This window comes from Sceloporus occidentalis, unplaced genomic scaffold (assembly GCF_023333645.1).
Source record: "Sceloporus occidentalis isolate IW3139 unplaced genomic scaffold, rSceOcc1.0.p SCAF_1, whole genome shotgun sequence".
In the NCBI taxonomy this organism is placed as follows: Eukaryota; Metazoa; Chordata; class Lepidosauria; order Squamata; family Phrynosomatidae; genus Sceloporus; species Sceloporus occidentalis.
Window position 1 is genome coordinate 261458146 of NW_028316981.1, and position 23091 is coordinate 261481236.

General features: G+C 41.6%; 1 protein-coding gene across 5 annotated transcripts in view; it reads right to left on the reverse strand.

Annotated features, from left to right (window-relative positions):
• Nucleotides 1-23091, reverse strand: part of PAM (peptidylglycine alpha-amidating monooxygenase) — a 198667-nt gene that overhangs the window by 20227 nt on the left and 155349 nt on the right. For 3 of the 5 annotated variants that reach the window (XM_089492700.1, XM_089492722.1, XM_089492711.1), the window contains exons 15-19: nucleotides 18700-19017; nucleotides 15125-15254; nucleotides 4440-4556; nucleotides 1220-1292; nucleotides 444-654 (exon numbers count right to left, since the gene is read on the reverse strand). In XM_089492700.1, the coding sequence (XP_089348826.1) occupies nucleotides 444-654; nucleotides 1220-1292; nucleotides 4440-4556; nucleotides 15125-15254; nucleotides 18700-19017 (849 nt within the window). The remainder of the gene's footprint in view (nucleotides 1-443; nucleotides 655-1219; nucleotides 1293-4439; nucleotides 4557-15124; nucleotides 15255-18699; nucleotides 19018-23091) is intronic. The other 2 variants (XM_089492734.1, XM_089492745.1) reach the window with 1 other exon arrangement.

Consider the following 23091-nt stretch of genomic DNA (forward strand, 5'->3'; position numbering starts at 1 on the left):
AACTTGAAACTGTCACCTGTCTAACCACTCTAAGTATCAGTCTATGCACTGTCTCCTAGTCACAAGGGCTCAAAATCAGAATTTCATTTTCATTTCAAGAAAATATTGCATGAGTAAGAATGGGCTATTTCTGCCAAGAATTCTAATGCCTTTTATACACAAAAGCAAGCATGCACTGGCAAAATATTGTCCATAATATGTGAGCTTCCAAGATGGAGGGAATTTTGTATGATAAACATTTCATTGCATGTTCTGCTACATGCAGCCTGAAGTGGTACAGCCTAAACATAGGAATCCTTCCTCCGAACATGATCTTAAACCCACAGGCACTTAAGTCTAATTGATTTCAGTGGGACTTGGGAACACCAAACCTCTTCACTACATCTGTGTACACTTTAAGAGAAAATTCAGGGGGAAAAGATCAACTTCTTTCTATTCAGTACCTTCGCCCCATTGCATGATGAACATTCCGTTTGGAGAAAACGTAACAATACGACTATTACAGTAGCCATCAGACACATAAATATTGCCAGTAACTGGATCCACTGCTACATCTGTGGGTTGGCAGAAATGATTTTTATCGCTTCCAGGTTGAAAAGCCCTCCCTAGAGTCAACAAAGGAGATTCCACACTGTGTGATCCCAGTTTGAATATCTATCAATATAAAAGGATAAAAATAGCTTATTTAATTTCATGTTATAGCAAGCTAAAGATAAAACGTTATAGTTTACAAGAAATCTCACATGACTGTCCTTCAGAACAGTTTTTCTTCTGTTGTGGGAGATAACTAGTATGGTAATTCCTCCCCCCCCCCCCCCACCAGCATGCCAGGGACCTCTACTATATTTGTGCCCATTGGCTACAATTGTTTCTTTCTTTACTGGGAACTCCACATGAACCAGTATGAGATGCCCTAGGGATAGGCAATGGCCATAAATCACCACTGCTCTAGAAAACATTTTTCTTCAAAGGATAACTATGTATACAGTAATATTCATGAGCTGAATAAAGAAATCCATCACCAAGCATGTAACTGAGTTAATTCAGTAGTGTTCCTGCATAAAATGTCAATCCATGATTGTTACACTAAGTGGAACATTTGGCAATTTTCCCCCAGTCTGAGAAAAATGATGCTGTCAAGTTGTTAATAAGACACAGAAGCTAGTTAAATTCAGAATTGCAGGGTTAGTACAGTACTTTAGAAGCCAGTTCTGCATACCTGATGAAGAGCTACATCAGTCACCCAGTAGTTGCCATTATTATCTATACTCAAGCCATGCGGTAAATAAAACCTGAGAACAAAATAAATGAAAGCTGTATTAAGAAGGAGGGGGGAAACCAATGCAGACTAATTTGTTCTGTTTAGTCATTATACTGACTATAGCTTAAGGTTTGTATTATTAAATGATAAATGTTTTCCTTATGCAGATTTCATGAAATGACATGCTCTTTCTTTTTTTCTCCCTATGATCTTTTACCATTATTGTTGCCATTCCTATGAAATGAATTGCACTTGGTGCTACCATCAAACTTCAAAACACCTGGATAAAGTTTGGGAATTAACATTTCTCCAGGCTATTTTTTTTTTTTTGGTATATACATATATGTAGGACTTACTTTTAAATATAGCCAAAACTAAAGAAAAAGAAGGTGACTCTAAAATCCCTTCTGTCCAAAATCAGATATTTTTTGCCCAAGTTGTTTCTACAATTTCAACTATCAAGTTAAGAACAAATATATCTGATGCTTAAATTGGCACAAGGTGAAAAACATGATGAAATCCCCACCCCACCCCAGCCACAAAAATAACTACATACAGCCCATGAGCTACAGTTTCCCAATTGCCTCAGAGGAACACAAATTTTAGTGAATATTCCCAAATTTCGGTAACTCCCTTCAATGCATCCTAGACTGGGTCAGTCTCCTTATCCGAATTTCCTTCTGTTGACATACTTAGGATCCAATCTAAGTTTTCTTTGACATTCTGTTTTATTCTCCACAATTTATTTGCAAAACAGTATTTTCATTCTTGCATTATTTTAACATACCCACATAAAACTAGCAAATCATTTGAAACTTGATACTCCATTAGTCTGAAATTGGTATTCTTAAAAACAAAGCTATATCTTGTACCTCTACAAAAGGGAATCCAGTGGTATTTTTCAGGGCCTCATCCCTAGTACAGGTTGAATTTCCCTTATCTGAAATGCTTGAGACTAGAAGTGTTTTGGATTTAAGAGTTTTTTGGATTTGGGAATATTTGCATATATATAATGAGATGTCTTGGAGATAGAGCCCAAGTCTAAACATGAAATTCATTTATGTTTTGTATACAGCTTATACACATAGCCTGAAAGGAATTTTATACACAATACTTCTATTAATTTTATGTATGAATCAAAGTTTGTGTACACTGAACCATCAGAAAGCACTATCTCAGCCATCCATCTGGCAATTTTGGATTCTTGAATATTTTGAATTTTGGAATTCTGGATCAGGGAGACTCGACCTGTAATTCTTTCTATCCAGTCAACTACATCTTTTTATTAGCTAGTCAACAACTTTTCAAACCCCTTCCTGCTTCATGCTCACAGTCTCAACTGCTTGCTCACAAACTACATATTCCATACTTTCAAGGAGACATTTCCAGGGATTATGAAAAGCAGTGAACGATGAAAGTACCTATGCCCTGAGATTCTTAAGTGGTGAACATCACATCTAAATGTATTACATGGAAGATATGACACTATTTCCACCCCAAAATTCACAAAGGATAAAATACAGCTAAGGCAAATTCTAAGCGTTGGGGAAAGACCCTTAGTTGGATTTTGCTGTACAGTGGAACCTTGTCTTATGTGGAGGATCTGTTCCAGACCCCCCGTGTAAGGCGAATTCCGCCTATGCTTGAGCCCCATTATGAATGGGGCTTGTGTATGCGGTGGTGTGGCATGCGTGCATGGAGGCTGTGCGCGCCATTGAAAGTATTATAGCGTGGCTTCCATGTAAACCAGAAGCTGCGTATGGCACGCCCGTATATGAAGTGGGCACGCTGTATTTCTCAAAAGAAATGTAATTATATTTATTTATTCCGGTCAATGACCATCAAAAGAAAGAAGAAAGGAATAAGATAGGATACATAAAATATAATAGAATGCAACAGAATTCAGTAGTATTAAATATGGAATTAAAAACAACATTGAATATAAAATATTTGTAACACAGTAATAAACAACAACATTAAACACTGATACTTTTAATATTAAGTCTTTACTAACAACAGTGCAAATATTGCTTGCAAATCATTCCTAGAGAGCTGAAGTCTTGTACACCATAGCAAATGTATAACGAAGTAGGTTGTAATTTATTTATCTCATTTTTTAATGTTAAGTGAGACCTGCATGTACTATCAGCAATTCAGGTGTTCAGTGTTAAGATTTTAGCACATTATACAAAGTGAAGTGTGTGTGTAGTCAGCAACTTTGTAGCTCTACAATCTGTTCAAACAAAATATTAAAGAAGTATTAAAGAAGTATTCTTTCAAGCTTTGTGCCTAATGTACTTTTACACCTAGAGACCGGTCAAATTTCTATAGATTTTCAGATGTGGATACAGAGTGTGTCCGTGTCCTAGTGGACTTGAGGTCATGTGTACGGTGAGCCCTATTATGGTAAATGGGGTGCACACCCGAGGCATGCGCTGCACCATGGGGATGCACCCCATTCAAATGAATGGGGCTTAATCTTACATGAAATTTGCTTTACGCGGGGTGTGTGTGTCCAGAACGGATTCCCTGCATAAGGCAAGGGCACACTGTACAAAATGCCATGGATAACAACATGGTGTTTAAACCAAGCATATGTGTTTGTTAAACATCTACTTGGTTATATGGCTTCAAGGCAGGAGTAAGATATAGTCCACTTTCATTTTTAAATGAAGAGCACAGGAAACAAAGATAAACCTCTCTCTCTCCCCTTCTCCAGTTTTCTGTAGTCTTCTTCTCCTAACCTCTCCATTGCCTCTTCTTTTAATTCTCCTCCCACCAGATTCAGTAGTAGAAGTCAGTCAGCTTAGGGGTAGAGAGGAATCTTCAAGTAGCAGAGCATGAGGAGGGTAGGCAGATTTGGGGGGTGAGTTTCTCAGACCATTACTTTTCTCCTTAAAGGACAATCTGACCCAAGAAACTGAATCTGGACTATCTCACTTTTTTTCTAAAATAAAGAAACAGGTTATCTTTTTTCCTCCTTGTTAGGGGAGAGAAAATGTTCAATTTGAATTAGTGTTAATTTGAGTGAGTAAAGAGCAAGCAAATGAACATCAGTTATTTCTAAACACTGACAAAACTTAATAAAAAGTTCATAACAGAAAAAGATGTGCATCATGTATCTCAAAATGCACAACGTATCTAGCTTAAAATATATGAATATTGTAAAAAGACTTACAGATTTCTTCCTGTGGAATGAAGAACTGCTGAATTATTAGGGTCGAGTACGAGAATTGTACTTTCTTTAATGGGTCCAAGCACCTTTTGTTGATAAATATATTGACTATCAAAGGAGCTGAAAAGAAAGCAAAAAGCATTTTAGTATAGAAAATATTTAGTTAGAAGTGTCAGTACCGTATAAAGACTCTTTGTGGAAGAAACCACAGTTGCTGCTGTTATAAGCATCCTATAAACATTTCAAATGATAAGTGCCCAAGTATTCAGTTGTGATTATAACAATTCTGGGCTCACTAGCCTGAGGATTTCTTGCACGATATAGATTTATTTTCTGGCACAGCAATATATACATTTGGTCAACAGCATCTGTTCCAACATAAATAGATAAACATAGGATATGTGGAATAGACCACTAAGGGGCTCGACAGACCACCCCAAAGGGGTGGCAGGACACCGCCCCTTTCCTAGCTTTATCAGAGCCACAGCCCCAATCCAACCTTTCGAGGGCGCCATAGCCTCAGAGACACGGCTATATGGCGCTCCTTTGGTGTTATGTCCTATGGACGCAGTGTTGGAGGCATGCCATGATGCCGTGCACCGTGTGGAGTGGCATCAAGGCGCCTGGGGGGCGGAGTCGGGCATGTGTCATGAGGACGCTAGACTCAGACTCTGCCCCCATGCTGGCCTTTCAGGCTGGTCTGTACAGGGCCTAAGTAAAACAATAGTATTAGAAGAAATGCATCAGGGCATATATGACTTCTTTCTAAAACTACACACAAGGAAAACTAGCCATTAGAACAAAGTTCCATTAACCAAATCAGGCTGAAATGAGTAGAAAGGCAGCTATCCTACAAATCCAGTGTGATTTCAAGAAGGAGCTTTTGTCAGAATTTTATCCCAATTTGTGTATGTATCAGATGAAACAAAGAGGAGGAATACTCCTGCCTCAGGAACCTGTCTCTTCCCAAGGTTCAGTGCTTTATTAGAATTTTGTGCCTAATTCAAGAGAAAAACATAGAGCAAAGATCCACTGATGGTTTAGATGTTCCTAGCCCTGTCAATTAGTTCAACATCTTGCATACAGTATTAGTTAATGGGTTTCGTTATCCAAATAAATAAATAAATAATCTCAACAACACTAGTAACTACTGTAGCTAGAAAACTACAACAAGCCTATATGCTGCTGCCTTACTGATAGGAAAGGGAGGCATTTCAAATTAGTCAGAAATAGCTTTGCTTTTCTACCACTTATATTTAGATGAATAATAACCATTGCTTTAAACAAATGCAGCACAAATAGAAAATATAGTCCTTTAGAAATGAAAAATCTGGGTGAGAGTTGAGAGTTCTGTACATATTTTATGATATTTTTCATTTTGGAACTTTTTTTGTAAAAAGGTTGTGACTTTTTTTGTACCAGTGACTTGGTCCTTAAAAAGGTACACAATGTATTTTGCAATGTACCCTTTTTTGGTGCAAATAAAGTTATAGGGGTATGTGCATGCCATTCACGGCTTTAACCTTACGCGGAAGGTTAAGCCACAGGGGGATGAATGGTGTGTGTGCCCGTGGCGCGTGTGCTGCGCCGAATGTGAAAGTGCTCCCCCGTTTCAACCAATGGGGTTTGAGCTTAGGCATTTTTCCCCATACGCGGGGGCAGAGTTGACTGTACACTACTTACACTGACCCATGGATAAGTCGACTCAGGTTTTTTAACCTAAATTTCTAGACTTATATAGCACGCTTGCACCATATGCGGGCACACCATACACGGCTTTAACCTTACGGCAGAAGGTTAAGCCACCAGGGGATGAATGGCATGTGCGCCCATGCTGTGCCGAATGCAAAAGTGCTCCCCTGTTGCAATCAATGGGGTTTGAGCTTATGCATTTTCCCCCATACACGGGGGGATCTGAAATGAATCCCCGCGTATGGAGAGGGCCCACTGTTCATGAGTATATATAGTAAATTATTACAATATTAAAACAGATTACTCATTAAAAGAATAAATTACAGTAAAAAAAATAAAAGTGTTTAAAACAACACACTTAAAAAACATACAATACTCCAGCCCGTTTTTTTTAAAAAAGACGGCCGCCCGACTGAGCGGGAAGGCCGTGTTGCCGCCGGAGCGGCGACGCAGGCTCGGTGGAGTGCCCCAGCATGCTTTGCTGGGGCGTGCTTGCTGGCGATTGGTTGCTGGGGAGGGAAAGGGAGGTACTTCCGCCTCTGAAAGGCCGCTCTAGGGGGCGGATAGTCCCTTTCTATGGTTGCCTCGGTCCTCCAGGGCGACCGATTGGTTCAGCTGCTCTGGGGGCGGGGCGACTCCCTTCCCAGCAAACCCCTGGGCATGGCCTATTTAGGACCAGTTGCCCAGTGCACGGTGCCATTTGCTGCTTGGCTCTCCCACCCGCCCTCCGCCAGGGTGTTGGTGTTTGTCACAACTTTGGGACGGCAGCAGAGGGTCTGGATCTGGTGGTCATGGTCTATATGGTTGCATAGCACTGTATCGGGAGTCCCTATGGGACACGGGAGCGATGAGGACATGCGTTATGGCCATTGTGGGGGCCATAACGTGACACCGCTTCCCGGTGACTAGGGGATTTAATTTGAATGCAATCACTAGGTTGCATGGATATGAGAGGGTGTTCCATCAGCCCCTAGCTCATCCCGATATCTTGCTGATATATGACTGGCCAGTATCTTACAACAGCGGGTTGTACGATGATCCAGACCTCATGCTTTTGGCCAACCCTACCTTTTGGCTGCTGGTTTTGCGTGAATAAAGTTGTGGCCTTTCCTCCACATATGGCTCATGTCTTATTGTGGTGCCGCCCTCCCAGGCAACTTTCTGTTTTAAAAACCTGAAGGTTGAGCATAATCTGTTAATGACTGGCAATTTTATGAAACCAGAAATTTGTCACAATTGCAGACTTCATCAACAGATCAGGGTGGGCAGTATAAAGGGTGGAGGGATCAGATTTCTACCCCAGGTCTCTTTGGAGGGGCTGCATGTACTGCCATAACCAAAACAGTAAAATGGAGATGGCTGTTAAGTCTACTTCTATTTTTTAAAATGTGTTTTTGATATAAAAAGTACAGCTGCCCACCTGTACAACCTATTTTAAATGTGAATTACAGCGTGCCTGCGTCATATGCGGACGCACTTTATGTGGACTTGAGCTTACGCGCTCAAGCCGTGGGGTGTGCGCGGGGCAGCCATCCCATTCAATTGAATGGGCGCATGCGCCCGTTGTGCACCGCCGCACCGCCGCACCACCTCGCACAAGCCCCATTGTTTCCAATGGGGCTTGAGCATAGGCGGAATTCGCCTTACGCGGAGGGGTCCGGAACGGATCCCCCGCATAAGGAGAGGGCGTACTGTACTACCCTTGGAGGCTTCCTGTTGAAGCAACATATTTTCCTTCCTTTTCTTTCTTCCTTGGCAGAAAAAGGAGACTCCAGGAAATCTGGCCTGACTGAGGTCAACAAAAAGAATGCTGTGTGTGTGTGCACACCCCAGGGCCACACTTTGTCCATCCCTGAAATCAATAATGGATGGAAATCTGCAAGTTCTTTGTTCAATTGCTGTCACTTTTATATGCTATAATGTTTTCAGGCTTACAATGGCTGAACCTTTTTTACAACTAGCCTTTAATAGGAGACACCCATGCCCTTTTAGGAGACACCCATGCCCTTTTAACAGATAGGTTTTCATCAAATACTTGGTATTTACACAAGTGACTTTATATATAGACAACTGACACAATAAAATGAGCTTTGAATGTTTCAATCTATTTTAAGCAAAAATATTAATGATTAATTGTTGAAATTCACAGTAGGTCACTGTAAGTTGTTTACACAAGTATAATTCACTCATACTGTTACTCCAAAGAGAACATTTTAGCTATACTTCTCCCTCTGTGCAAGAAACCTTTATAAACATTTTAGCATAAGCGCTTAGCATTGATTGAAACGCAGTGTTAACTGACTATGTGTGCAAAAATAAATAGCATTTAATATAATTAGATGTACAACTGTAATTTAAATCTCATCCAAAATGGAGAAGCCATACCATTTTTCTCTACATTTATTTATTTAACTGGCTGCTAAGTGCTCATAGAGACTGACTTGTTTCTTTTGAAAAAAATAGAAGGCATACTTTGATGAGTCTATGAACCAAATTATTAACCCTATACATCACCACAATAAAAGAATGAGAACTCCATCAAATATTCATGTTACTGCTTTCAATTATGAAAAGTGGTAGATCAGTTTGTACTTCATTGATTAGTACATTGATTTCTTTATTAAAATCATTTGCAAATGACATCTTAAGTATTCTGTAATTAAAAATATCCATCATGCACTTAGTGGTCTGTTGGAAATACCTTTTATCTATTTTGTGATACCATACAGTATACTTTCAAAACAGCTTACATTTTTATTAATATTGCAATGAAACACAGTAAATCCCAAATTATAGTTTTGAAGTCCTTTAAAAAAAAATTGGTCAAGCTACCAGTATTGACTGCTGGGGACGAATTACCTTGGGGCAAGTAACATTTAATTTTCATAGCTGTGGTTGGGACAGCAGGAACATCCTAAAAGATTCTAGGTCCCTTTCACAAAAAAAAAACAAAACAAAACAAAACACCTTGTACAACTATCCTTGTACAACTACCATTTTATAGTAGCAGTTTTTAAAATGATTTTCTTTCATCTAAAACCTGAGGGCTAAAGTACAACAAAGAATACAACATAAAGGGGAGTAAAAGCAGGGTTTTAGCTAATTTCTTAGGATCTATGGACACAATCAATCAGCAGTATAACAACACAGAGCATAACAAATGTCTGCCTGATCCAGATTTCTCTTCCCACAGTAGACAACCAGATGACTGTGAGAGGCCTACAAGACTACTTGACTGCAACCTAACCCTTCTATTTGTGCTTCTAAGCAACTGGTATAAAGAACCACTGTCCTCACGACACAGTGCCAAAGGAGCGCCATAAAGCTGCGACACTGCAGATCTGCCCTTTGCAGGGTGCAAAAAAGAGCCGCTTTTTGTGGCTCTTTCTTTGTGCCCTGCAAAAGCCAAACTGGGGCCACAGCATGCATTTGTCTTGGCCCCAATCTGGCTGTAAAAAGGGGCTGTCTGTACAGCCCCTTTGTCACATTCAATTAAAAGCTGAAAGCTTTTCTAAATAATGAAGAGAGGGTGACAATTAAGCCTCCCATGGGAGGGAATTCCACAGCCTGGGAGCAGTTGCTAAGAAGGCTCTCTGACTTGTCTTCACCCAAAATGCCTGTTATGGTGATGGACCAAAAAAGAAACAAAAAAACCTCCACAAAGATTTTAACATTTGGGCAGGCTGATTTAAAAACATTTTTACTTTAACGAGAAAAACCTATAGGGAAAACACACACACACACACACACACAATTTTTAAGAGAGCATTTGTCCAAAACTTTCTAGGCTAATTGGAGACTGTGAAGATCGAGTTGTGTTTCGTTTCAGAGGCATCTGAATCTACAAGATTCCATTGAGGATTTATCTTCACAAACATATAGAGAGAAAGAAAAAGAATGTGGACATCCCAGTGCCTCAGTTTAAGCAGCCCTTATGCCAAATCTAAAACTGCTGTAGCAAAATGAGGAGGGGTGGGTAAGCTGTTATGGGGAATACATCTAGTCAACACAGCTAAAATATCCTCTGCTTACTGTTTTACTGTGTTGTGTTCAACTGCTTAATGTTCCCAAATAGCTTGCTGCATTTACTTGTAGGGATATACAGCTTTAATGTTCATGTATTATTAATAGTTTGCTGCCATTTTGTGCAATGCCTGAAGCACTTATAATTCGTTTGCCTCTTCCTTGTTGTATGATGAGGAAGCAATCAACCAGAAAGGATGAAGAGAGTTCCTAAGGCCAATAATTGAACACATTTATGACATTACTCCCAATTAATAACTAAGCATTAAGTTTACAATTATGGGCATATATTTAGGCAAGACTGATAAGGAATTATTTCCTCAAGAGAGGAAAAGCAGGTGAAACTGTACCTTCTGATAATTAACATTTGGTCTTGATCTGGTTCCCTTCCTCTTATTAGCGATACATACTTGCATACATGCAGATTGCCTTTAAAAAAAATCTTCCACAATTTTCAAGAAATGTTCATTTCAAAAATGCCATGAAAGACATTTTGTTCTACTAATATATTTCTGATGCTATGTTATATTGGGAAACATTAAATGCTACTCTTAATCCATTATGGCTGCATCTGTACTCTGGTGCCACAACCAATTACGATTTTCAGAATTCCACTGAAGCATGGCAGTTAAAGTGGTGTCAAACCAGATTATTTCTGCAGTGTAGATGTAGTCTTTGTTGATCTATCTCTAGCAAGTATGGCAAGTCACTTTACCAGAGATCTGACCACTTTGTCTGACTGTGATCATGGTATTGAGGAACAAAAGGTGGGAAATCATGCTAAAAAGTCAGCCAAAAATGTCTGCATATTTGAGATAACCCAGTACAAGAGTGAATCTAACACCAGAGACTCTGGGGAGTAACTTTGTTGGTCCTATACAGTGGGCCTTTAGTATCCATGGTTTTAGGGCTGACTGTATGTAAAGTAGCCTGTGCATTGTTTGTTCCAATCTTAGTATGTATTATGGTGCCATTCAAGAACATACTGAGCACCAGGATTTATAAGTATGATAAGGATATTTTAAAAGGCAACAAAATGAGAAACAAATTGTGAGTGTATCAATTTTCAAACATTCATGTGTTCCAATGGTAGGAAAAACCTTTCAGTCTGAAGGCAAAGTCAACTTGGAAGATGTCCCTGGAGTCTTGATTTTAACCCAGATGCCAGGATATTTTAGTTTAAAAATGTTCTTGCCAATAATTAAGCATCAGGATATGCACTTCAGCTTTTTAGAGTTTGGGAAGACTCTGCACAAACAATGGGAAACTGCCTAATGAAAATGTCAAATGTTGGGGTAGGGTCACTGGAAAACTCCATAGGGCTAGACTAGAACCTCAGGAGGGATGAGTTCAGCCCAAGGGCCTGAGGTTCCCCATCCCTGATGTACTCTGTACTAAATTTGCAATCAATACAATCTTATATATCAAAATAAATATAATCCAGAGTACAAGTCACCTTTGAAACTATGCAACACCTTTTCATTTAAACCTCACATTCACTTTGAAAAACGGCCAAAAGCAACACCATCTTCTAAAATATGTATAACAACAACCCAGATAAAAAAATATTCAAGAGCAAATGCTATTTTCACCAAAGGAAGGGCCATTTCTTTAGCAATGGTCAAATGGAAAAAAAAACCCTATAATTAAAACAGAGTTTTTTGAGCTAGAGATGTGAGGACCAACTTAGAATGTGCCATCAAAACAGTATTTTTAACACTACATAGCCTCAAACATCTAGAAAGTGGCTGGCAAGGATGTGGGTATAAAAGCAAAAGTACAATGCAGATGGATGCTAAACCCTACCCTCCACTACACTCTGCCAGATACTTCTCTGAAGACGTTTTTCTCAGCTGGCACACCTAGCTAAAAAGAAGTGCTTGGAAAGACAAACGAGGAGCCGAGTTAGTGGCTTTTAAAATTCCGCAACTAATGTCACTTTTATGTTTACAATCACACTCCACACTGCACAGTGTATTTTTTAAATGATTAAAGTTTAAATACATGGGTCTAAGGTCAAGACTTAAGCACTCTTGTTTAAAAGCATCATTATTCTTAATATTGTTACGAGGGCCAATGCTGCAGAACTGTTAGACCAGGGGTCGGCAACCTCCGGCCCGCGGGCCGGATGCGGCCCGCGAAGGCCTGGCCGCCGGCCCCCGGCTGCCCCTGCCGCCGCCGCCGCCGCGGCCGCCCGTCGCGGCTTTGCGCCGCTCTAGGCGCCGCCATTTTGGGCGGCAAAATGGCGGTGAAGTCTCGCGCGACCTTCCCTGAGGTCGCGCGAGACTTCGCCGCCATTTTGGGCGAAAAAATGCCGGCGCCCATAGCGGCCTCTGGGGCTATGGGCGCCGCCATTTTGCCGCCCAAAATGGCGGCGCCCAGAGTGGCCGCCGCGGCAGCAGCGGCAATGGCGGCGGGCCTCTAGGAGGCCCGCTACCATCTCTGGGACCCTCCAGGAGGGCTCCCAGGGCGGCAGGGGGCCTCTGGGAGGCCCGCTGCCGTCTCTGGGACCCTCCAGGCGGGCTCCCAGGGCGGCAGGGGGCCTCTGCAGGGCCCTCTGCCATCCCTGGGGCCCTGCTTTAGGGCTCCCAGGGTGGCAGGGGGCCTCTGCAGGGCCCTCTGCCATCCCTGGGGCCCTGCAGGAGGGCTCCCAGGGCGGCAGGGGGCCTCTGCGGGGCCCGCTGCCATCCCTGGGGCCCTGCTTTAGGGCTCCCAGGGCGGCAGGGGGCCTCTGCAGGGCCCTCTGCCATCCCTGGGGCCCTGCTTTAGGGCTCCCAGGGCGGCAGGGGGCCTCTGCAGGGCCCTCTGCCATCCCTGGGGCCCTGCTTTAGGGCTCCCAGGGTGGCAGGGGGCCTCTGCAGGGCCCTCTGCCATCCCTGGGGCCCTGCAGGAGGGCTCCCAGGGTGGCAGGGGGCCTCTGCGGGGCCCGCTGCCATCCCTGGGGCCCTGCTTTAGGGCTCCCAGGGTGGCAGGGGGCCTCTGCAGGGCCCTCTGCCATCCCTGGGGCCCTGCAGGAGGGCTCCCAGGGCGGCAGGGGGCCTCTGCGGGGCCGGTGCCATCCTTGGGGCCCTGCTTTAGGGCTCCCAGGGCGGCAGGGGGCCTCTGCAGGGCCCTCTGCCATCCCTGGGGCCCTGCAGGAGGGCTCCCAGGGCGGCAGTGGGCCTCTGCAGGGCCCTCTGCCATCCCTGGGGCCCTGCTTTAGGGCTCCCACGGTGGCAGGGGGCCTCTGCAGGGCCCTCTGCCATCCCTGGGGCCCTGCAGGAGGGCTCCCAGGGTGGCAGGGGGCCTCTGCGGGGCCCGCTGCCATCCCTGGGGCCCTGCTTTAGGGCTCCCAGGGTGGCAGGGGGCCTCTGCAGGGCCCTCTGCCATCCCTGGGGCCCTGCAGGAGGGCTCCCAGGGCGGCAGGGGGCCTCTGCGGGGCCGGTGCCATCCTTGGGGCCCTGCTTTAGGGCTCCCAGGGCGGCAGGGGGCCTCTGCGGGGCCCTCTGCCATCCCTGGGGCCCTGCTTTAGGGCTACCAGGGTGGCAGGGGGCCTCTGCAGGGCCCTCTGCCATCCCTGGGGCCCTGCAGGAGGGCTCCCAGGGCGGCAGGGGGCCTCTGCGGGGCCCGCTGCCATCCCTGGGGCCCTGCTTTAGGGCTCCCAGGGTGGCAGGGGGCCTCTACAGGGCCCGCTGCCATCCCTGGGGCCCTGCTTTAGGGCTCCCAGGGTGGCAGGGGGCCTCTGCAGGGCCCTCTGCCATCCCTGGGGCCCTGCAGAGGCCCCCTGCCACCCTGGGAGCCCTCCTGCAGGGCCCCCTGCCGCCCTGGGAGCCCCCAGCTTTTTTGCTGGTCTCTGACGGGGCCTAGGGCCCCGTCAGGGGCCAGCAAAAATGGGGAGGCCTGGCCCCCGGAGGGTGGAAGCTCCGCCCCCGGCATGCGGCCCCACCCCTGGAGGGTGGAAGCTCCACCCCCCAGCACACAGCCCCACCCCGGAGGGTGGAAGCTCCACCCCCGGCATGTGGCCCCGCCCCAGAGGGTGGAAGCTCCACCCCTGGCACGTGGCCCCGCCCCGGAGGGTCGAAGCTCCACCCCCCAGCTTCGGCCCCCCAGTCGCCTGAGGGACAGCAACCCGGCCCCCGGCTCAAAAAGGTTGCCTACCCCTGTGTTAGACTATACCTATTTTTAAAAACAGCACAAAGCTTTTGAACTTATGTTATTTTAAAGTAGCTTCAGACTCTGCTGCCCTTTCCCTTCGTTGTCATTATTACCACACTACCACCAGGAATATATCTTGTTATTTGTATTAACTTCTAAAAAAACCAAACACCAATAATCAGAATTTTGGTACCAAAATCAAGGAACATGGAAATGCACAAATGAAACTTCCCTCCCACCATAATTGTAAGTGGAGAATATGTTGCTGAAGTGAACATTTCACGAAGTCCTACATACATCCAAACCTGTATATGGGATGAGCTAAAATCTTGCTTAAGCTAATCATCAACTGATACTGAAATGATAATATATTTCTTTATACATGGTGTTTCAAGCTTAAATATTTAATAAAACTAGTCTAACCTGTCCAATAGAGACAATCTCCCTGAAGCTCCTTTTCATCATGAACACTATTGACAATTCCATTCTGCTCCATAATTTAAAATCAGTCAGGAAATGTTTTTTTTAAAAAAACCAAGGGCTCACTAACATGAAAAGTATTGTTGCTGTTCGGTGCCTTCAGATCAGTTTTAACGTATGGCAGTCCTAAGGTGAACCTATCAAGGGGTTATTTTGACTGCTCAAGGTCACTCAGTAGGTTTCCATGACCGAGTGGGAATTTGAACGTTGATCTCCAGAGTTGTAATCCAATACATAAGCCACTACATTACCATGGGTCTCTTGAAAAGCATTAGTATCTTTTTTATATTTGTCTGGGAATAAGAGGAACTTTAGTCGAAGAATGAAATAACACTTTTTTATTTTAAGTATCTGCTTACTTTGCATCCCAGATGTGATCGCCCCTGTGAAAAACCACCAGGTTACTGTTAGGATCCAGGGCCAACCCAGAAACCTGGCCCAGTTTGAGGTTTACTCCAGGCCAGTCAACTATTTCTTCTATGTTTAAATCTGAAATGTTAAAAGACAGTTATAAATAATATGTTAATAAGTGAGCTTTTCATCCACATTATGTTAATAAGAGATCTCTTTTAGAATGCAAACTGTGTGTTGTTTTAAATTTTCACACAGTACTGTTCTGCACACAATAAAATATATACATGACAAAAGCAATAAGTATTATATATGTTTAATATTATGTTATAGATAATATGTAACATATAATTATATATATGTATACATATAATATGCATACGTCAACGTATATATATAATATGTATATTTTACATATAATATGTACTGTGCATGGAAAATAAGTTCAGTGGGATACGTTTGAGAAACATGCTTTCAAAACAGTACAAGAGAAGTATAAAATATTTTTTTGGCTTACTAAAGCAGACACACAGATTTTATTCTAGTTACATACAAACAAAAGGTAAGTTTACTATAAGGATCAAACAGCAAACAATTTATTATGCTTGTTTATTTGGAAATACCTCCCACTGATTGAAAAGGAACGTTTCCAAGGAAGTGTGCATATAATTTCAGTCAATTCAAGCACATAATCATGCATGTCATTTTTCACTGTTGAATATTTAACCTCTGACCTCTATTTCCCCCTTTTCTCTCAAGAGAGAAAGGTGAAAATATACTACAATCCTCAGCAGACTTGCAGTATTTAACAGCCATCTGTCATACTCAGTATTCAGAAACCCTTTTTCACAGTCCCTTTGTGGGGTAGCAATGGGTAATTAAAACAGCTAGTCCAGCTATGTAAAAATTTTAGCAGTTCTGAATTATGACCACTTTAAATTAACATGCATTAAGCTTTCTAATACAAAGTTCAAACACTTCTTTTAGAAACCCACTGAAAATTGTAGTCTTTAATTCAACTGTTCAAGATTGTGATTTTATACAACGAAAAACATAAACCATGGTGTGGTAGAAAGGCAGATGATATATAGAAAGACAGATAGATGGTAACTGTAAGCAAGAAAAAAGAACCACAAATCAACAACTATTATGGAAATGCTACCATAGTACTAAGACAAAAATTATTTTTAAAGCTTCCAATGAAATGTTTCACACAAAAAAGAGATTCCATTTTGTAATCAGGATTCTTCAATGAGGATAACAAAATGAGTCTGTATTTTGTGTATTTCATCAGTAATCCCCTATTTAATTACATTTAAAAGCCAGAATTTGGATGCAGGTGCAAGTAATCTGATTTAAGGAGACCTTTCCATCCCTTTCCTCTTCATGACAACCATTCCATCCCCTGAAAATGCTAACTAAAAGGCCAGGGGATTGTGCTGAATAGACAAATCTGTGGTGCAAACATGGAGTGTGAATTCAAAACAGCATGGGGAGGCAATGTTTGTGAATATGATGTTAACTCTAATGGTAGGTCCAACATCCAGCCTAAATCAAAATTCAGTTTCCACTATTCATCAAGGTATTTTTTGGTTGTCTGTCAGAAGCAACCAACAGAAGCAGCCAACAGTAAAGGAAGAGTTATGCTGTGATCTAACATTGGGCTTATTCAGAAGTAAGTCCAATGCTTTTGATGGGACTTTCTTCAAGGTAAATGTGAAAAAGACAGCAGTTTAAAGCACTATTCCTAAGAGTTGCATGTAATTTCATTAAAATGTACAGTTCCACACTCTTGGCAGTCTAAAATTTCACAAATAAATGTACAGTGGGCCCTCCACACTGGCTGGAGTTAGGGGCAGAGTACCCCCATGAAAGTGGAAAAATCACAAATTAAAAAACATGATTATTTTTTAGTTGAGAGAACACCTCTCTAGGAATCTCTAGGTCCTTCAGGATAACTTTGGGTCAATATCCACTGGCGTTTGACCACAGACTCATGCTGGAGGACCTACAAGTGCCTAGAGAAGTGTTTTCTCTAGGAATCTCTACATCTCCTGCAGTGTTACTCCATGGTTAACCTCTGGCAAAGTTGCACTGGAGGATCTAGCGATTCCTAGAGAGAATGCATTAATCAAATCCACAAAAGTCAAATTCACAAATGTAGAGGGACAACTATGCACATAAATATTAGGTTAACATTAGCTTTCCTTTTTAAATAGAAAAATCAGAACCTAAAAAGAGGGTGAATTATTTAAACTTGCAAACAATACCACCTCTGCTGACAAATATAAAAACATCTTATTGCTAATGCTTTGAAGCTGACAAATAGGTCAGCTGCTGTACATTCAACTTTAATGCAAAATATGTTCTACTTGAAGGATTATGAAAATTTTGAGGTTAGGCATAAAGTCTGAGCCCGGTTTCAAAATGGCCACTGTACAAACAAAGCAAGAGATGGCTTCTGAAGGTTTTTCAACCTCAACTCATGGTGACCCTGTGAATGAGAAATTTTCAAGACCCCCTGTCCTCCACTGCTCTGCTTAGATCCTGCAAATTCTGACCTGTGACCACCCTAATTGAGTCTATCCATCTAGTGTGCAATCTTCCTCTTTTTCTTCTGCCCTCTACCTTTCCTAGTATTATTGTCTTTTCTAATGAGTCTTGCTTTCTCATGTTGTGGCCAAAGTACAACAGCCTCAGTTTGATCATCTTGGCTTCCAGGGAGATCTGTTCAAAAACCCATTTGTTTGTCTTTTTGGCTGTCTGCAGTATCCTCAGCACTCTTCTCTAGCACTACATATCAAATGACCTGATTTTCCTCTCATCCACTTTCTTTCCTGTTCTGCTCTCACATCCATACACAGTGATGGGGAATACAATGGCCTGTAGGATTCTAATTTTAATGCTTAGTTAAATATCTTTGCTCCACAGAATCTTTTCTAGTTCTTTCATAGCTGCCCTTTTCATTCCTAATCTTCTGATTCCCAGAAATGGAGGCCCATTTCCATTTTAAATCAATATGGTGGCAAATGTGAATGGCAACAGGGTTAAAATGGCAGAGAGAGATTTAATTGCAGTAAATGTAGTGGAACACTGAACCAATTCTGAATCGGTGCGGAAATGTGAATCTCTTTGTTCAAAAAAGTAAGTGTGAATGATCCCTTAGTTTACAAAACACGGTGACTATTTATTCTAGCTCACTTGTTAATTCATATAGCAAAAAACCAACAACAAATCACTATTATTAAAATAACTCTTCTTTAAGTAAATAATTGATGAAAATATGATCATGCAATCACATCAATTTGTGACAAAAGTACAGAACACTCAGCTAGAAATGAGATAGGACAGCTCACATGTACAGAAATAAAATACTTTTACCATACACCGTAAGACTAAGGCACTGCTTCAGTCATGGCTGAGTCTTACACTGAACAAATGAATTTTTCATCAGCACATCTGTTATAAGAAGAATGTTAACCCACACCACACATATACCATTTGATACTCCCTTGCAATTTTGATAATGTGGAGCACAGTTTATATTACTAGACATTGTAACATAAAAAGAGCCCTAACCCACCTCCTGTACGTTCTTTTTCCCAGTTCCCTTCACCATGTTTAGGTTGTTGTAAAGCAAGATGCCTGTTCTCTGGTGGCCTCAGAGTGGACTCTAATCTGTGAAATTTGTGAATTCTGTCTCTGACAAGAATGGCATTGGCCCTTTCATCATTACTGGAAAACTCTCTGGCATCGGGCCAACCAAGATCCTTCTTCTGGACTACATTAGCAATCTCAGCTACAAGATCTGATTCTGCCTTTTCTGTAGGGTTATATTTGTGCACATGAACAACATCTTCCCTTTCTCCTAGCAGCTTGGAAATGAGTGAATAGAAATCACCTGTGTAGGAGGAAAAAGAAAGAAAGGAAACAGATAAGAGAAAAGGGCAGAAGAGTCAGACAGACTGCAAGATTTTGCTACAAATTTGACAAAGAATAGAAACTGTATGTTATTCCTGAAAGCTGGCTGGGTTCAAAAACATTGGCTGCTCATGAACTCCTGCCATGAATCAAAGACTGCTATAGTCTTTACACAACAGTGCCTTTTCACAACTGTAGCAAATGAGGCCCTTCACCTCTGGAAGTCCATCCATCGGAACAAAAGAAAAATCATGACAAGAGACTTCAGTAAAGATTATTAAGCAATAGAATACTGGAACACTTACCTCTGAAATTTTTGCTTCTAACAGACATACTGAATTATAGCTCTCAAGTGCACCCCTCCAATCACAGGAAGCAGAAATACAGAAGTGAAACAGTCCTAAAGAAAGTGTATCCTTTTTCTATAAGATACTCTTAAAGGTCCAAAACACCCTGCAGAAATAATCCAGTTTGAGACTGTTTTAACTGCCCTGGTTCAACACTAGGGAATTCTGTGAAGTGTAGTTTTGTGAGACATTTAGCTTTCTCTGTCAGAGAGCTCTGGTGCCACAATAAACTACAATTCCCAGAATTTCCTAGCACTGAGCCAGGGCAGTTAAAGCGGTCCCAAACTGGAATATTTCTGCAGTGTGTTTTGGACCCATGTCACACAGGCCCTGGTGGCGCAGTGGTTAAATGCCTGTACTGCAGCCATTCACTCAAAACCACAAGGTTGCGAGATCAAGACCAGTAAAAGGGCCCAAGCTCAACTCAGGCTTGCATCTTTCCGAGGTCGCTAAAATGAGTACCCAGACTGTTGGGGGCAAATTAGCTTACTTGCTAATTAGCTTACTTGCTGTTCACCGCTATGATCTTTGGAATAGCGGTATATAAATAAAACAAACTGTTATTATTATTATTACTGTAATTGTCACTGGTATGCTGTACAAATCGCGTGCGCGCGTGTGTTATTCTTTCATAGAACTGCATTTATTAAGTAATTTAAAAAATCTGTTTGCTAATTTCTGGTTTTCCCTCTCCCCCCCAAAAAAAAGATACACTTGATTAACTAACCTTCCATAGAATTCCAGTACCTTCAGTTAAATTGTATATACAGGCTGAAGATTCCATATCCAGAATGCTTGGAACCACAAGTGTTTTGGAATTCAGATTTTTGTTTTGGATTACAGAATACCTCTATTTACATATGCACACTTAAAAAACTATCATGGCGATGGGTCCCGATTCTAAACAAAAAATTCATTTATGTTTTATATACACCTTATTTATATAGCCTGAAGGTAATTTTATACAAAGTTTTAAAATATTTTTGTGCATGAAACAAAATTTGTGAACACTGAACCCATAGGAAATCAAAACTATCACTATCTCAGCCTCCCATGAAAAAGGTTATGTTTTTGGAATATTTCAGCTCGTGGAATTCTGGATATGGGAGACTCAACCTGTAGTTCATACATTTCTGGAGCCATTTTTGGTCTGAATGTTAGCTATTTTATTCTGAGTACCATACTACTATATTTTCCACCAACTTGTCCTATTAGCTAGTTTACCTTGCTGGCTGAACACTTCATGTATTATATAAAGATTGGCAGGAAAGGGATTGGTCTTGCTGCCTGGTTTTACTTATATCTGTTTCCTGTGAACTGAATAAGAATATCAGAAGTAGAAAGGAAGAATGGAAAGTATGGTTTACAGGAAGGGGAGGAATCTTTAGACTTTCAGATGTTTTGACTTCAGCTTCTACAAGTTCCAGCCAACATGGCCAAAAATAAGGAATTATAGGAGGTGTAATTGCAACATTTTGAGTTCAAAATGATTGCCATACCTGGTGTGAAGCTTTACTAATGCAACCACTTAAGAAAATGTGAGGACAACATGAGTATATTTCAAATACTTAATATCCACCAAATGTGAAAAAAGCAGCAGGTTTTCTACACTAGGATCCTTCATATTTCATTTTAGTAAAACAAAATGTGTCCAAAATATAATAGGAGACTTGGACATTCCAAATTGCAGTGAGCACTTTTTCATTCTTGTTTGCAGTCCAAAGATTATGGTGATCAAAAAACCACAAAACAGTTTACAACCTCTGAAGCAGGCATGTAAAATGCTAGGTTGTACAGGGGCTTGAAAGAAGAAAATAAAATCCAAATGAACCAACAAACCACAGGGAGTGAGTGAGTTATAAAACTTAACATTAATACAGTTAGAGTTTAACCAATTTGTTTTTTTTAAATATATATTAATACAACTGCTACGAAAGAGCAACAGCTAATTCAGCTCCATCCAGAATTATTATCCCCCTGAGTAAAAGCCATAGGAACCTAGCTATCTACTACGGAAAAAATAAGCATCACCACAAGATATACATAGGCCAAACCTTACTCTAATTTGCCCAAACTCCACACAGGAGAAAGGAGGAAGAGCTAGCCCTTTATCATCTTCCATTTCTGTGACCAAATTCAATGGTTCAACCTCACTGGTGGAAGGGAAGAATCCAGTGGAAGTGGAAAGGGATAACAGCACCTCCCCACTGCAGCCTCCTCTGGAAACCCCTCTGTAGCTCTTTTTGAGGTGATGCAGTGTTGAAGGGAAGGAGGAGATGGAAGAATGTTCTGTTGCGATTACCAGGACTACATTGCATTTAGCTATTTGTTTCTGTTTTGGATTGGTGGTTGTGAACACTAAATATATATTCCAGTTTCCTAGCTCAACCATGGCTTCAGCAAATTTTCTGGCTCACAAGCACAATTCATTCATTTTAGAGGATAATAAATGGTGAGGTTAAGGAATGCAATTATTTAGGTACATTTATGGAATCATGCTATAAAATGTTCTTAAAAGTTTCATTTTAAAGCAGTAAAAAATGAACATGGTAAATAACTAGGCTTCAGGTCTTTCATGGAAAATCCATTATTAAGAATTCAGCAAGGGGGAAAATTAAGTCTTTTTCAAAATGACCCTAAGAGAATCTGTCATGTTTATAAACTGTCCTGGCTCAATGATTTCAACTAAATTTCCAATTTCAGTCTTTGGAAGGGGTATATCCCAAGTGAAATCCCCTGTCAGAGAATAATTATCAGAGTTAATAGGGCCAATTTTCATGAAATGAACAAAGCAAATTGGAGCTGAACAAAATGTGTTAAGCTAGCCTTGCTCACATGCTTGGTAAGATAGCCTGTTTCCCCTACTAGCTTTCCCAAATCACCCTATTTATTAGTTAGTTCTTACAAGATGTTTCAGTATTTTAGTTCAAAACTACCCGCTATACACAGAGAGAATTAGTAATGGAGGGTGATTACTACTGTACAACTGTTTTCCTTTCTTCAGCTAAACAAGGTCCATTCCAAACCTGAAATTTACATATGTGAGCCCCTTTTATGACTGATGTGCTATATCTATATTTTGTAGGTAGGTATCTGGGCAAACACCCAAATGGAACAGCCTCGATATTAAATCCAGTTAAGGAAAGAGAATCAAGTAGCTGTGGATACATAATATATAAAGCAATCATGGGAGACAAGTACTGTATTGATATTGGGATTTGATAGTAGCACAGGTGACTTGTGAGTTAGTTATCCAAGCTAGAATAAAATGACAATGAGGGATATTAAGATCTGGGAACCCATGAACATGTGGGCTGCTAGTATAATACAGAGAAGTTTTTCCTTTCTTTTTCTAAAAAATGATGTTTAAGTCTGAAGGAAAACTGTGCTTGGTTGTGCTTTGTTTTTAGCGGGATGCTAGCTTAGGGACTCAGCAAGCAAGCGGTTTCTTCAATGAAGGTTGCCATGGATAAATGCATAACTTACTTTTACATAGTCTTCTCAACACAAGTCCTCACTGATTCCTACTACCCTATGCAGTTACTAGCAGAAGTATACAGATTCCCTTGATGACTGCAGCAACCCCAAAGTCCACCTGGTGAGATAGGTGGGGACAAGAGACAGAATCTTTTGTGTCTGAAGTTTTTTACTTCATCTCCCAGATTACCTCTTCATTGGCCATGCTGGCAAAGGCTTCTGGGTGCTGA